Source organism: Tubulanus polymorphus, chromosome 2 (genome assembly GCF_964204645.1).
Source record: "Tubulanus polymorphus chromosome 2, tnTubPoly1.2, whole genome shotgun sequence".
Taxonomy (NCBI): domain Eukaryota; kingdom Metazoa; phylum Nemertea; class Palaeonemertea; order Tubulaniformes; family Tubulanidae; genus Tubulanus; species Tubulanus polymorphus.
The window spans coordinates 21,833,357-21,850,860 of record NC_134026.1 but is presented as its reverse complement, the minus strand read 5'-3'; the positions used below and the strand labels follow the sequence as shown (position 1 = coordinate 21,850,860).

The window sequence follows — 17,504 nt, the reverse complement described above, 5'->3', positions numbered from 1 at the left end:
CTGATCTGATTCATTTTTAAGTTATTGCCAAGCGATTATTATAATGATAATTTCATTTCCACAATAAATCACAACATGTCATAAAAATATACAAGTAAATGGGATTATTGCCTCTAAACTAAGTCGATGGTAGTACAATGTACCTCTACGCTTGTAGAATATACTTTAGAAGAGCGGATTACAAAATATCAGGTGTCGTTCCATGTCCTTCCATTGCAGATGATTTGGCTGTAGCACACGTTTTGACATGCCGCTGTCATTTACACCTTGGGAGTTACTCCAAGTTTACACCGATTGGCTTGAAGCTGACTTGCCCTTTTGGCCGGCAGATTCGCGCGCGCGACGCACACACTGACACATCGTTTGAATGTATTTACTAATTCTAATTGAAAATGTTCTATCCATTCTTAAAAAGAATTTAAAAAAAAATAAAAAAATAGTATGTACGCATAACTTCTCGTATGAAACATAGCAAATTTTTCGAATACGCGCGAAATCGGAATACGCATAAGTCGGACCAAAAATGGCGGTCCCAAGTGATCCGACGTATGTGTACTGTAAATATTTCAGGAATTCGAACCAACTAAATTTGGGATAACGGGCGGATTCATGATTTCTAAGATGAAAAAGATAGGGTAAATCACCCATTAATGAACACAAAGGACACATTTGATTTTTGTAGGTAGCTTGAAATCTCCTCGAAGCTAGATGTTACACAAGGACAGCTCTACATACAATTTCAACGAAGATAAGATAAATGTTGAATTTGCACCAGCCCGAAAATCGTGTCGACGTGTATCTTGCGAAAACGGCAACGTCCAGAGACCCCGTTTGTCCTCTTTACTTGAAATATGGGGCTTTCTCATCTTAAGAACGTTTTGAAAGACGTTGGAAATAGGGTTGCAAAAATATATAACTCTGCCTTCGTCGGACGGATGGAAACCGGAAAATATTTTTTCATCGAGTATTGTAATATATATCACAGCTCATAATCTTCAAAATGGTCGACAATTTCTTCTACCACTGTTCGTTCATAGGCTTAACTTTGTTTTTCCTGTAAATGTAACATATTTCATTCACGATCGATGAACGAGTAAAAAGATATCTGCAAAAATGCATGCGTCAGTCTATTGCAAAGAGGTTGCTGCTGTTGAGCCAATAGTAGGATGAGTTAGTGAGGTAATGGTGCACTGTTGCGCACACTAAATGGGCGCTTGAGCGCGCACTAAGAGTGGCTCAAGTTACCAAGTGGGAGTTAGTGGGAAAGTAATCAAGAGCTACTAGGCCACACAAAGATATACCATATTTTCTCATCAGATTTTTTTCTGGAAAGTGGCGAGAGCGAGCGAATTTTATTTTCATTGCTTTTTCAAATAAATAAGTTGAAATAAAAAACTCAACCTGAGACTTATAGAACAGGCGCGGGAAGTTTTTTTACCAATGCCAAACAAATACCAGCTATGCAAAAAACTTTATTTAGAATTAAGTAGCGCCCAAAACCTATAAGATCAAACTATATCGACTCATTCAATCGGAACTGAGACAATCATTTTCGCTATTTTCACGCTTCCTCGAAATGAAGTAAAAGGAAACGAACCTGGCGCTGTTTTCGTCACCGTGAATGTGGATTACCAGTACGTCGAGGATGAGCATATAAATGTCCCCAGAAAAAAACCCACTGTCGTGCACTATACAGCTATGCGGGTGAGCGGGTTTTAATTTTTATTTCAAAAAAGACGATCGATGCTTTGCCGATGTGCGCAATTTTTCTTTTTAATTTTTATTAGGGACTTTTTTTATGACGCGGGCGGCATTTTGACTTTCTGGAGAAACTAGGGTATTTCTTTGTGTGGCCTCATAGTAACTACGTGTACTATTAGATGTGGGATAACCATCGTGAAAATAAACATTACTAAAAAGGGAATATTTGACTTCTATAAAAGTGTAAGTGGCGGAGTAACCTGTATCAAATCATATTGGGACGTTAGGTTTTTTGCCGTATTGAATTTTATCATCAAATAAACCAATACAGGAACACAGTATATATACATACACTAGCAAAACGTCAATCCGACATTTTATGCTGTGTTAGGTTAGGGTGGGAGGTTAGGTCTAGAGAAGTAGAAGGGAAGTAGCGAGGACTGAACACACCAAGCAGGGCCAGGGTAGAAGATGGTAAGGGCATAGCTTAGGAATGTGGGGAATGTAGAATATATATATTAGTCTAAGGTTTTCGTTCGGGGGAGAGAATGAAACCAAATACAGTGTATAACTGTCGGACACTAAAAATGAGATCACAAAAGATAGAAGACGTTTTGGTATCGATTATATAGCTTGTGAAAAATTTGCAAAATTCGAAGCACGAAGCTGGCCGAAGATACGTTGATAAGTCACAGGTGGAAGTAACGAAAGATTTGGATTCCACAACACTGCACTTACTTTCCCAATTTCGTCGGCGGTGCTGATTGGCTAGAAAATCAAATGATATTAATGTATGATTAATTTACCATTAATGTATTAATGCCACCGAGTGAATTTTAGTAATTCATTTCCTGCAGTGTATGAATTCATGACATAAGATTACAAAATGATAACCGAACCCGTGTGATTTAGATAATGAAATCGGCAATTCGATATATCTACTTACGTATACATTGCTATTTCATCCCTGAAATGAATAAGTATTCGGTGTGAAATAATCTTTTTTGATTATCTATACGGCTTCTTGGGAGATAAGATTTTGTATATTCAGTGATTCATAAATTTCGGTAAATAGGGATTTTGAATCTAGAGATGGAACGAACATAAGGACGCACCATCTGTAGACACGAAACTTACGTGTCGTCAAATCCGCTGCAAGATTCCATTTTTCTGAAGTAGGCAGCTAGTTTCACTGACAGAATCATACTCGGAATCATCATGAACGTGGCCCAGCCAAGACAGAACCAAAATGAATTCTTCAAAACGAAAAAGGAAAGCTTTAATAAAAATTTGGTAGATTCGCGCTTAACAATTCTTTTATGTAGGCCTATTCAGATAAACGTTAATGTATTTTAGTGATCCCAGAAGTGTCGGCTCATCTTTGTGATAAATTCCCTTGAAAAAAATCTAAATGTACCGTACATCATTAATGAGGTACGCGGCAATGATGCCAGAGGTAAAAATGCCATAGGTAATAATGCCAGTAGTAAAAATGCCCGGGATGTAAAAATGCCAGAGGAAATAATGCCAGAAGGGTAAATCGATTCAAGAAACAAGTGTATCAAAATTTATAAACAATTCATCAAATTGTTGCTTAGATGTTATGAATTACAGCAAACTAACTCGTCGAACACTTTTTGATTTTAATTATTATACCTATTATTATACCTAGAAATCTGCTTTATCTGAACTGTGTATTCAATATGTTAACTCAAACTCTGTGCATTTATTTGTTAATATTCATCAATTTAGAAAAGCGTTTTACATGTATATCATGACTATGTTCGCTTTTTTATTTCAATTATATAAGAATATGTGCATTAATTTTTTAATTTCCAATGATCTAGAAATATCTTGAATCTTAATATCATCTTGTGCAAATCAGAATATCAATAGTTTTAATGAATTTCTCGCTATGTCGGACTTTATTTTATAAATTTGTGATTCTCTTTATTCTATAAATTTGTCATTCATTTTTTAATTTTTATGATCATAGGAATTTATGATCATTACGTAAAATCTAGTATAAATAAGAATATCAGGTCCAATGTTAATAAATTCTTCGCTTAATTTCCCTCATATTTCCTTCTGGCATTTTTACCTATGGTGTGATTTTTCCTCTGGCATTATTACCTGGATTCCATAAATGAAACCAGGGATTATCATGCAAAGATTGCTTAACTAGGAATATTTAGAAAGGAAACATTCAAGTTTGTTCTCTAATTTGGGCACGGTTAAGATTTTTAAAAATATAGCCCTGATTTCTTACCAGGGAACTGATTATGTATCTACACAACGCAAGGTCGGCTATTGCAACCCAAACGTTGTACAGAGGAGTACAGGCACCTAATTTCTCATTCATTGTTGTTAAGGCTTGTTTGACGTAGCTATCGACAATACCAGAAATTCTATTTCCCATATCAGTTAACGCCTGAAATTAAACACCTCATAAGTCATACCATGGACATATATAAACTAATCTAGTTTATAGATCCATGGTCATACACATTGATTGAATGGGTCAAACATCTCGAATACCATAAAGAAAAGGATTCAAAGTTGTCATATATTCTAACGATTTGCTAGTGACAGAAACCACGTGGAGTAGGCACCAACACTACCGATCAAATGGCTTAATCATAAATTTATTTGCTGTATCATTTTGCAGGCTTATTAATTCCCGGAACTAAAGAATACCATCCACCCTCGGCAGGGATTCGAAGCTGGTGGCATCAAGTTCGAATCCCTGCCGGGGGAGGGTGATGAAGAATACAGATCAAGTGTGACGTTATGTATACCGTACAGATATCTATTACGAATGAGACCTCCCGAGGAAGCTTTCTCCAAGAGAAATGCTAAACGTAACGTACTGTTGTTATGATCCCATTCGAATTGGTTTGAACATAGGTCTCAGCACTGGTCATTTTTGTCTTCGACTGGTCTACGCCAGTCTGAAAAATATCACATTTGAATCTTACACAATGTGAAGTTTTGATTTTGAACATCATTTACGTGCAAAAATTCTTCGACTGAAGAATGATGTCATTAACGTAGCAATTACCGGTACATCTCCCAGTACATCTTTAAGGGCCTTAGTTGATAGAATGAAGTCACTCTGGAAAAAAAAACAGATTCATCCTTGAATGAAATTAGAAGAACAGATGTTAAATAATATCCTATTTTATTTGTTTTCGTAGTTTGCATCGAAAATGCGGCCCTATTTAACACCTACGAGTGCCGTTTTAGCAGTGGCTAGTTGATTCGTATTCCCATTTCTCATGCTATCTGCTACGCCACGTAACGAAGTCTGCTCGTTGCCGTTTATTGCATTCGCTGCTGTGGTTAATTTACTAGCTTCTGTCAACATATCTAGATCTGTCGGATTTTTTGCTTGCTGCAGTAAAATAATACGTCATTGAATACCGATAACACAATTGTGATTACAAACGAAATAGCAGTCCTAACCAAGGCTTCCGTGGTTGCTTTTTTTAATTGATTTGAATTGTTGACTTTCTCGCTGAAAACTAGACTTTCCTTATCAAATCAAAACAGCTATTGATAATGATCGTATTTTATGAAACTAGCTGCCAATCTTATATAATCTTATATAATAATACCGAATTGTCGTACCAACTGCTACGTCGTTACTGCGTGTGTCGCCCTGAAAATTAGCCCGGTGGTGGATCTCGACGTGTTTTATCGCTTGGGCGTGGTTTCCAATGAAAATGTATTCTGGAAATTATGTCACGGGCCATTTACCAAATTGTTTGTAGTCTCTCCTACTGTTCACAGAGGGCGCATGGGTCTGCTGGCATAGCCACAGACTTGAGATAGCCACTGTTGATAAAGTACGAGTTCTGCTGCCTTTGTGACCAGGCTGCCAGGTGACCAAACAGTTTTTCAAATGTAACATATGATAGTAAACTAGGGGTCCAGGGACACCATGCCCACTTGGGAAGTGGTTCCAAATGCTCAACAATCTAACAATTTCAATATTCAACGCCCCCTGGTGACCATATACAGAATCCAATGACCTTGAAACTCACCACAATCATAGAACATGTCAGTAGCTACGATTTTGTAATTGATTGTGATAACAAAATATGCCTCGTTACCACTTAAATATGGAAATACTAAGTTATTCTACTATTCAACGCCCCCTGGTGACGATATTCAAAACCCAATGACCTTAAAAAACTCACCACAATCATAGAACATGTCACGAACTATAACTTTGGAATTGATCATGGTAACAAAATATGCCTAGGTACCAATATAATAAGGAAATACTAAGTTATTCTACTATTCAACGCCCCCTGGTGACCATATAGAATAACTAATGGCCTTAAAACTTGCCACAATCATAGATGATGTCATGAGCTACAACTTTGCAATTGATTGTGGTTACAAAATATGCATTGATACGAATATAATATAGAAATACTAAGATATTGCATTATTCAACGCCCCCTGGTGGCCATATACAAAAACCAATGACCTCGAAACTCACCACAATCATAGAACACGTTATGAGCTGCAACTTTCTAACTGATTGTGGTAACAAAATACGCTTAGGTATCAATATAATGTGGAAAAACTTTTTCCCACTTACGAATGAGTACTGCTGACACCAAGATGGCCGCCAATTGCGTCATAATTGGCTGATGAAAAATACCTGTCCCAGGTATAAAACATCCCTTTCCAAAGAATACCTATCACAAATTGCAATGAGAAATGATAAACCAGTAGGAAGCTACAGGACTCAGAATTTGGGCCAAAATTAACGTTTTTGGGCACTAAAAAGGTCATAGGACGGCCATCTTGAATCCGATCGACCCAATTTTTGTTATGCTGATGGGCCCTGGGGGAATTCACATATATCCGAAAGATCAAGGTAATTGATCAAAGTGTCTTCAAAATTTCCCTCACAAAGTTCAAAAATGTGTAAAAAGTGCTGATTTTGGCGAACAACAATGGCTGCCAGTCGGCCATCTTGAATCTGACAGGGCCAGTTTTTGGGCTGAAGATGTGTCTAGGGTAGATACATGTGTAACCCAAATATCAAGACATTACCTTGAAGCGTCTTCAAAACTTCCCAAAATAACTGGATTCCGTCTACGGACGGACGGATGGACGGACGACGGACGAAAAGTGAACGCAATAGCCCGCTGGGACTAAAGTCCCAAGTGGGCTAATAAAAAAGCAATTAACCCACTTACTATAACCATGGACGTATAAACTATACGTCCATGCTATAACCTACGAGGTATTGCTGCTGGTTCAAAGCAATAAACTCACTCATCAGCAGAGTGATTGTATTGGGCCGAGGCGTTAGCGTGTGTGACTGAACATTTTTGTTTTTTACCCGTTACCTGCTGCACCAACAGGTGATCATATCGGTACTTAACATATTTGTTTGCTATCTATAGTTCTGTTACGGGCCAAGACATTTTTAGTATACATGTGATTAGAGACGGAGTATCCCCGGGCATAGGTCAAGTCGGTCCCAAGATCCCATATGGTCTCAACGGGCAAGGGCGATCACGGTACCACATAATAGGCCACTTTAAAATACTCCTACTCAAAAAGTCGGAAGTTCTACGTTCAAAAATCAATCACCCGTGGTTTCCACGGGCTTTCCACTAGTTTGATAATAGATTTACGAACCTCAGCTGCGATGCCAGACCAATTAATGGTTGCTGCTAACTTCAAAGCATCCAGTTCACTTATCGTGTCAGCTGAAAGCAGTTGCACTGCACTCAGATCAATAGAAACGCTGTTAATTTGTCCAGTTATGTCCACATTCTATGAATAGGTAGAAATTCAAAATGTGACTGAGACGTCTAGAATAAACAATTTTCTGTATATTTCTGTAGAATAAAATTACCTCGGTAAAAGTTGATTTATTGAAATTGGATATATAAAATGTATACGTTCGATTCTTCACATACCTTTTTATAATCAAGAACAGAATTAATATCGACAAAATTGTTCAGCTTCAATGTTGGATAAGCTGCTTTTCCAGCCTTGCAGTCCCTGGTATATACAGAGCAACAATGCATACTGCATATTATTTGAAATCAATAATACGTCTTCAATTTGATTTTTGTATTTGTAAATTTTGAAATGTACACGGAGCGTGCTCTATAAGAAATAGATTATCAAAAAAAAAAAACAATGATTACTTACTTCAGTATGCCTGAGACTGTCATGGGAATACTACCGTTACTGAACAATGTATCACTTAGTATGTATCCTGTTCGAATTGCGTCAGGCTTGTCTATCAACTAGAGTAAAATCGATATTCCATTTTATTGACAGCTGACAGAGTTTAACTGGGATTTTTCCTGTAATTCGGTAAAGAATTATACATTTTTTCATACCTACCATAAACTATATAATTGTAAGCTTAATTTCGTCAAAAATTACCTTCGTAAACAGAGGTGAGTCGAGATTTCTTAGCTGTGAGCAAACAAGACCTTCCAGTGGACACCCGATCAGGAATGTCAAACAAACAAACAACATAAACAGCGGTGAGAAAATCATTTGAAGTCCGGCTGCACTGAAACAATATAAATCAAGCTCAAGATTTCGTTGATTCGTCCATCGGTGAGACAGGCACAGGGATCATTCATTTATCACGTACGCATGAAATTTAAATTTTTTCAACCCCCCCCCCCTTCTGAACGCAAAATCTGCCATTTTTCATATACATTAAGCATTACAGTACGCAATTGCACTGACCCCTCCTCCTCCCATATACTGATGCGTATACATAATAAATGAATTACCCCAGATTCGATTGAAGCACGCAATGAAGATATCTATGTTTTACATGGTTTTTTTTACTTACGCCATTAATATGTTTCCGCCAGAATTCGATGGACAAGTTCTTTCGGTAGGATAACGTTTAGGATTGTAGGAACAGCAGCCAAATACCAATCCTATTAGTTGTATTAGTGTTAACAAGCCGATTAATCCTCCAAGACCTAGCATTCCATACCAGCTATAAAATGATACATTTTCATGTTTCAAATTTGTTATTTGTAATTTGTCAATGGCGAAATGCTCATCAGCCTATTTCTTTTGGCAGAGCAATATATTTGCACGTACACGTATATGCTATAAGTTTTCAACAGGTTTGAATAATCGTCAATTGTTTTTGCCATGTCGTCCACGGAAAGCTAGAAAAAATGAAGTGCACAACATTTATACGATTCATGTATGTATTTTTCAAAAGAATAATGAAGGTACCTGCATAAATCATTTGAGAATAAACCATTTAAAAAAAACATGAACATTATATCCAAATTTCGAAAGATTTTTGGGGCATCTTTCCCCAAACCCCCCTCGCCTCTCGGCACGGGCCAGTGACGAAGCCGTATAGACAGTCAATCCATAGACTATTTTTACAGAAGATTCACGGGACAGGTAGTCGACTTTTCTATTCTAATGGCTTTACGGAATAGCTTTGACGCGTGTAAAATTGTTATCGCTTACTTTCGAAGACATATCATTAATTCCGCCCAGATTGCCGTCGACTCCAGACACAAAACTGTTCAGTTTTGTCGTGATATCTGAAGAATCAAATCCATTTAATACCTATACTTTTGTTTAGTTTCTTAGTCTTTATCAACATGTGTACAACATTCGTATGACAGATAATCAAAATAACAAAATAATCTTATACAAAATTACAGAAAAAATTGAAATATCTAATTTTAGTTGATAGGGTAGCTGTATTTTACTCATTTTCATCGCCTCGCAGTATAATCTGATCATTGACATTAAATGTCATGCAACAGATTATGTTTTCGGATTGAATTAGTGGTTAGAAGTTGAATAGCTAATTACCGTTAACAGCAGTACTAGAACTTGTATTCACTTGATTCGGGATATTATCGAATGACGACTTTCCCTAATCGCAAAACAGAAATTTCCAATAATTTACTATAATCTGAGGAAGATTATCTGAGTATAATTTCGAAATTAAAAAAAAAAGTATTCTTTGATTCGATGTACATACTGTATTCAGTTTCCCGGCTAGATCTTGCGAGGCTACATGTTGCATGCCCATCTCTTCCGCTGATAGATTAAATATAGTCTTCGAAAAAAAAAGAAAATAGATTGTTTGCAATAAAACTGAAAATTCTTTCGTCAAACATGATGATATTATCCAGGTACAAAATGAAAATCTAATCAAATTGTAGTCGTAGATATTTTTTAGTTTATGATATTCTTAAAACAAGATACTATTGCCCACTTTTATCACAAGTCACCATGAGAATTATCCAGAGATTGGCCTTATCAACATGTTAAAATGAGTGTATTCTGCTCAAATGCCTTGCATATGTGTCTATTAACCGGGCATGGGCCAGTCATTCGACCTTACCGCTGTAGCATCAAGAGCTGTAACATATGTCGCTGGAGTGAGGGCATTACAGTTCGGATCATTGGTACATTTATTTTTGGTTTTAACGGTTTCTACATTTGCCTTTGCGGTGGCTAGTAGAGACGAAAGCGCGGTCATTGCCGTCTTTAGAACGGTCCATTTTGCGGAATAGTCTGCGAATAGTGGTATAGATTGTGTTATTTCTGAAAACGAAACGTGCGGAAATTATCGTTCGGTCATTATGATGATGTTTACTGTGAATTATACGCATAATCCGATGGAAAATGTGTAGGATTTTTCTCGGAACTCACTTGAATCGAGATCAAGGACACTTTGCACGGCTGCATCGACCCCACCAGTTGTCCCGAGTGCATTTTGTATCGGTACGCCGACCAGTTGGCCAATATCTACGTCAAAATGTGACAGTTAAATAATATGGTGCTCTATGAAATATAATACAACGAAAGTGATTTGTGCGTTATACGTACTGTCCAAATCTCGTGAAATTACTTTCGCCGTGAATTCATAGTTCGTGGTTGCCACATGCTTAATTTCCTGCGATTTTAAAACGAAAATGAAATATTCTATGGCTGAAGAAAATACACATCTCTTGAATTTCATATGCGATGTACATTTTTCTGCCAACCCCACAATTTTGTTGTAGCTTACATTACGATAAGCTGTCGTTACGTACTTACGTCAACAGTGTTATTTAGATAGGTAGAAACATCAGAAAGACTTGACGCTATTGTTGGTCCCGCTTCACCGATAGCTGTATTCATGGAATCACTCGTAACGATAATACACACAGCTGCGCCACTGCAAAAAAAATGCATTCTACAATGAATTAATTCGCCTAAGTACTTGCGTTATTCACTTAAATATCTCATTCAATTACGTATGCACTTAAACACTAGCAGACAGTTATAGCAAAAAGTTAGACACGAATCCACGAAATATGGCCACCTGAATGAGCCACAAATTTCACCAAATAACGTGAGATAAGGCATATTGATGATTCCAAAATATTGTAAAATGGTCTTGGATATTAATTAACAACGTCGGTGTTTCTTTATTTTTATGGTATTGCTAGATTATAGAATGATTATAAACGAATCTTACGCGACCAGGGTTACCATTACGTAAAGGGCAATAATCATTCCGATGCAGCAGCCTTTTTTGACGTCACTACTCTTCTGTTTCATGTCTCCGCCGCAGTTGCCACAACAACATCGACAGCAGCAGAAACAACACGCTACGATTGGCATGATCAATACGAACAGAAATCCGAATAGGAAGCAAACGCCATAACCAGCGCCAAAAGCTGCTAACTAGAATGAGAATATCTTTGAATACAAAATAATGCTGTGAAATTTACACAGAATTATATAACCTTTCATCGAGAAAGAGGAATTTTTCCGAAACTTTTATTTTTTATTTTGGTCGGTTCATTTTACTATCAGCAGTCTATTTGTCAATGATTTCTTTCTCAAAATATGTAACTAATGCGTAGATGGTCTTATCATTCGGACCTCCCACTGAGGTACTCACGGATTGCCAGTTGTTCGTTATTTGAGAGATTGAAACATTTCCGCTAGTCAGACCAGCAAACATATCTATAATATAGTACAAAAATACATTCTGAATAGAATTACGTTCGCCCTCACATATATCTTCGAACACCCTGTAATGTTTGACTCCCCTTAGCTACGCAATAAGGTCTAATGAGTTGCTGATGGTTGACGGTGTGGGATCATAAACATGAACCTGTGACATAATTCGTTCGTGGCGCATTGCAGAAATATTTTATGTGAAACGATCGTGCATAAACGGGTCTACATTGAATGAGATGAAATAAGAAAAAAAACATTGATACAATACTAACGAAGTCGTTTCGTATGATTGACAAAGACAATATAGAAGTTAGTGTGATTTTGATCATTCAATTCCCAAACCGGTTCTAATTCAGCCCGGCTAAAACATATGCATTTATGTATGAAAGAGGAATTATTTCTTTTATAAATCAAGGTTTTGTTGCAATAACCCGCTTCTACCGTTTTGATAAATCACTTTATATGGAATGTCTACCGAAAAATATCTGCGGCAAGGCAGCTTACAAGATGGTAGTTCTGGCCAGTATTATTTTATGTTATCAATGTTATCTTTCATCCTAGGAATTGGGTTTTTTGGAAGGATCACCGAATATTACTAGAGCATACGCCATCCCTCGTTTATTCTATCGGAAGATATACTCACCCCATATACTGAAATACTTACCCCACGGTAATTTACTAACCGGTAGAACTGCTCCGACGAAGCCATTCACCATATTGTACAAAGGTCCGAGACCCGGGTCAGTAGGAACGGTGTTGCTCTTATACGGCCTACCTTTCGGTAGATCCGCCCATGTGATTGTGCTCGCGCTATCGGCTACATTTCCAGAAGCGTCTGATAAGGTAGCTGGATTTATCACCGGTGTTTTGACCGATGTTACTTGCACCATGACCAACATCAGTGCAAGAATTTGCAAATTCACGGATAGAAATGTCATTTTCGTCGCTAATTTGCACGATCTTGTCCGTCGGAACTGTACGATACTGCGATACTGTGTTTAGTTTCGTTATTCGCTTTTGCACAGCTACACGGCAACTGGAAACAACCGGTTATGATACAATATCAATCATGGTTGATTATTTTCCAATAGAATTACGTGCAAACGCCACGCAGGTCGCTGTGTTCACGTGGGGCAGTAATGAATCACAGGGTACATATTCATTTTTCAACGCTTACAATTGTATATACGAACTTTCATGAACATATTTCACAAAGTATAAGAACACTCGATGAATAATAACTTGATGTAAATTGGGTCACACCAGGCTTTTTTATTGCTGATTGAGTATCGACAATAAATGAAAACCCAGTTCACAGTTGAATGTTATAATGTGTTTTGTTAGTTTTTTCTTTTAGTAGAACACTGATGCACTTTGAAAGCGTATTATGATTACATGTAGCGACTCTTTGATAAATTTTGTAAAGAGCTTCGGGCCATTATCTTTACTGAATCAAGATAAAAAACACTGCCCTCAAACGAATGTATGGCACAAAAAATTTCAGTTTTTGTATTTCTTTTCATTTATTAGATCGCATTCCTCCAGAATTTCTAACAGGCAGAGGAGGTTAATACTGTGTTAGATGGGATACTTATAATTTGTAATATTTTAAGTAACGGTATATCTTGGCATATTCGAAGTGGTGAATATTGATCGATGTTCAAACGACCATTTCAGTGCATGTATGGCACTTCTTTGAAATTAGTCACTAGGCCTAAAAAGCCTAATTTGCGTATTTCTACCGGCCACAGACACAGGCCTACTGCAGCTAATCCCCGATTGGGTTGACTTTTGAAGTCAATCAGAAAAAAAGTTAAAATATTTCATACGACGTGAAGTTCGTTCCAACAACCAACTAAGCATGTATCGTATGGCATAGATATCCTGTCAAAATTAAACATCAAATTTACCCGTCAAACTTTCATAGTTTACCCGTCAAACTAAACATCGAATTTTCTCGTCAACTCATCATAAAATGCTCGTCAAAACATCGTATTTGACGCGTCAAATATGATCTCGCATTACCTAGTTGCTATCGTAGATATACGTACTGTCAAAACTCGTTATCATTTGACGCGTCAAAATCGCTATCGTAGATATACTGTCAAAATTCAAACTTCGTATTTACCAATTACCTGTCAAAATCATCGTTTTTACCCGTCAAATTACGCATCAAAACACGTATTTGGAGGGGTATTTGGACCAGGTTTTGCACGGTGGCGCATAATTAGACAGGCAACCAGTCTATTGTTTTAGCATAAACAGTAAGTGTAACAACATAGTAAACAGACTCACGTCGAACATTCCTCCGATTTCTTTGTACGAAAAGGCTTGAAGTATCATACTTTCAAGAGTATTTTGCTCAATTTCGAGCTTACGACGTCTACCGGCAGCAGCCATTTTACAAGGGGATAAATCATTACATTACAGCTGTTTTAAACTTCCGGGGAAAATGAAATCCCTTGTCCTGGGACTTATTGACTCGTCGGCGTCCATTCATGCGGCTATGCATATATGTTTAACAGGGTTCAAACACTTTTTTAGCAAATCCCCGGCCCCCACCCAAAAATGCTAACTAGTAGTAAGCATTATACCCTAGGGGTGCATGTAGGTCTGATTCAGGTGAGGGTGAATCCCCAAAACTAGGGCGGCATATCGTTTTCTTTCACCCGGCGGCAGTGGCCCGAGGACTGGAAGGTGGCAAACCGGTTTTACCGTAGTGTGAACAAATGCGACAGAACGAAAACGCAGAAATTTCCTTATTCGGCCATGTTGGACAAGTCGGTAAGTCGGTTTGATGTTGCAAACGCTCACAAAGCGGTTTCCTGAACAGATGAATTTCCTACAAACCGAAACCGATTTCAAACCTAGCCTTTTGGGATTTCGGTGCAGTATTCGACAGACAACCAGTCTAACCGTCCAATCAGACATACACGCGAGACATTCTATGAAAGGGTTCCGGGCCGCATCCCCCACGTGACGATTCGTTCGCCACACACGTGTTCGGGAGGATGCTTAAGAGATAAATGACAAAACTGGTCTACGGCGACGGAGTAGTGGTTTGAATGGCGTTTAGAGATAATTACAACAACCAAAGTTGTGCCCAAACCAGTTTTATCATTATGTTAGCATTCCAAAATCTAGATACGGGTTTCGGATATGGAAGATTGACAATCGAGGATTTGGACAAGTTTAGTGAAATGATGATTTAAACAAAGTTTCAAATTAGCAATTTTTAAGTTCATCCAAACATAAACATCAAACTCTGTTCTATGGTCTAAACTACAATGGATAACATCGGATCCAGAATTTTGGAGGGAGTTGACATTAAAAAAAACTTGAGCGGATCACATGATTGAATCACCACAGATCTCGCTGAATAAACAACACAACACAATAATAAATACATTTATTCAGGTTCACAAAATCGATTCTGGGATTTCAGTTTCTGTGAACATCAATGACAACCACGTTTTGATTGACGAGAGTTGAAACAAAGAGTATTTATCATAGAGATTAGATAGAAGTGATTGTGTAATAGGTTTAGAGGTGATTGTGCAAGAGATTTTATCAAAACATGGCTGTAACTGATAGGATTAAAGAACAGTGACTGTTCTCAAGTTCATTCACAAACAGAAAATCAATCATACAATTATACTGGCAATCTGTAATCGCTGGTCATTGCCTGGCCATTGGTCATTTCTGGTCGTCTGGCAATTGGTAAATTGGTCATACCTGGTCTTCTGGTAATTGGTCATCTCCTGGTTAAATCCACAGGTTAAAACAAATTGTAGAATCATAAACGATACAAGCTGGTCAGCCAATCTAGTAAGGTAAGATGCAGCTCCAAACTCAAACAGTTACTGAGAAGCCGAAACCGAGGTGAACTAAAGACCCAACGTCACCTGACCTCCTTAAGAGCGGGCAATCTGTGATTGCAGGAGGACTGATTGCTTCCTCAGGATGCACACTGCTACTGAGGAGGAGGCAAAACTAGATGATGATGATAAGGAGGCAGAACTAGATGATGATGATGATGATGAGGCAGAACTAGATGATGATGACGATGACGATGATGATGAGGCAGAACTAGATGATGATGATGATGAGGCAGACCTAGATGATGATGATGATGATGATGATGATGAGGCAGAACTAGTGTGATTAATTTAAATTGTACCCATACACATGTAATACATACCGTTAATGTGTGTAGCTGACTGTGAAAATCAGGGGATCATTCATTTATTACGTACGCATGAAATTTGAATTTTTCAACCCCCCCCCCCTGTACGCAAAATCAGCCATTTTTTGGTATACATTAAGCATTACAGTACACAATTGCACTGACCCCTCCCCCTCCCCTAATGCGTACGTAATAAATGAATGACCCCCAGTTCTATATCAGATTCTACAACTCCCCAGCAATGATTGACTCTGAAATGAAAATAACAGATTCTTCAATTTATCAAATTCATGAAATAAACATGAAATTCTGTTGTCATACACATACCAGTTATCGTGTGGAGTTGAAACATGTTCAGGACCAGAATTCAGTTAATCTTCTAACAGACTAAAACAAAATGTAGAATCATTATAACAGTTATTGAATTTGTCTCCAGCAAGTATCTGTATCCATCTTCAGCTCACTTCACACACAGCTATAGATCAGAGTTCCTTACAGCGACCACTGAATCAACCTAATTGTAACAACTGAAATAATGATAACACATTCTATATGAATACATATGAAGCACATCTGAAACCAAAGTTATAGAAAACGAGAAAGTTGTAAAATGTTTTCTGACGCAGTTTGATTTGTGTCAGATTGTAACTGTAGAAGTTTCGCTCATTGTTTCAGTCTAATGGAGATATAACTGATGTACATGTAACACTGACTGTGTAACACTGCAGTCATTTATTCACTTATTCCTCCTCAGTTTGAAGAATGTTTGTTCTCTCATCTTCATTAGCGATAAGAATCATTCTCATCTGTGTAACTACAACATCGTAACATTTCTACTTATTCAATCATAGAGGGAATGAGAAGTATGGTGCTTGGGTATGGAATGAGACAGGGTATGGAGTTGACACATTAGGGGAGGATAGGACAATGTGATAAGGTAAGATCAGGTTGGATGATGCAGGGTTGTTTGATATGGCTGGATTAGATGATCAGTTTAATATGGAACTGTTTGGGGTGGGTGTATGTGGTAGTGTACGATGTATAGTAAGGGAGGTGTATGATAATGGAGAAAGGTTGCTGGTAGAGGGCGGTACAGGTGTGATGCTGGTATGGTATGTGTAAGGTAGGGGGCGGTGTGTGTAGAGTGTTAAGGATAGAGTAAGGTACAGTCAGAGTAATATGAAAGTGTAAGTTTGGGTAATGCGGGGTCAGTATGTTTGGTGTTGTTGAGGTGAGGGTGAGGTAGGGGGTGGTGTCTGTGATGTGATATTAGGGGTGGAGCTAGGACAGTACAGTGATGAGTGATTGATGGGGTCACTCAATCTCTCAGCCTCCTCCAGGCCGCTCCCTTTAGACATCTCAATGCTTCTCCAACCCTCCCGATCCCTCAAACTACTCCTCAATTCCATGTGAAATACTAGGAGACGATACCTGCAACACATTGAATATTAAGACACCATCAAAACAATGACAAATCAGTAACAGTATTTTACATGTCTGTCACATGATTCATTTTAACAAGTGAACGATTCATGAAGCAAATGACGGCAAATTTCTTAATTCACAAATCTCTGAATAGTTTTTACCATGATGAGAAATAGACTCTGAACCC

The 17,504-nt window shown here is 37.9% G+C and overlaps 1 protein-coding gene across 3 annotated transcripts; it reads right to left on the bottom strand.

Moving 5' to 3' along the window:
- Window positions 1–65: 65 nt before the first annotated feature.
- Window positions 66–13,647, bottom strand: LOC141899203 (prominin-1-like). 3 transcript variants are annotated; one of them, XM_074785366.1, is made up of 25 exons: window positions 13,617–13,647; window positions 12,371–12,742; window positions 11,645–11,709; window positions 11,216–11,424; window positions 10,792–10,912; window positions 10,582–10,648; window positions 10,405–10,500; window positions 10,094–10,296; window positions 9,728–9,805; window positions 9,556–9,619; window positions 9,202–9,278; window positions 8,815–8,885; window positions 8,555–8,707; window positions 8,131–8,263; window positions 7,891–7,988; window positions 7,653–7,737; window positions 7,369–7,506; window positions 4,934–5,095; window positions 4,763–4,816; window positions 4,572–4,652; window positions 3,971–4,132; window positions 2,839–2,957; window positions 2,648–2,668; window positions 2,440–2,469; window positions 66–1,054 (listed from the first exon to the last, which is right to left on the bottom strand). In XM_074785366.1, exons 2-25 carry the CDS (start codon window positions 12,642–12,644, stop codon window positions 1,018–1,020), a joined length of 2,598 nt encoding a protein of 865 aa, XP_074641467.1. In that variant the 5' UTR covers window positions 12,645–12,742; window positions 13,617–13,647; the 3' UTR covers window positions 66–1,017. The 3 variants fall into 3 exon arrangements, with proteins under 3 accessions (XP_074641467.1, XP_074641468.1, XP_074641469.1); XM_074785367.1 differs by having other exon boundaries at window positions 11,645–11,928; window positions 13,617–13,646; XM_074785368.1 differs by having other exon boundaries at window positions 12,390–12,742; window positions 13,617–13,645.
- Window positions 13,648–17,504: the final 3,857 nt, after the last annotated feature.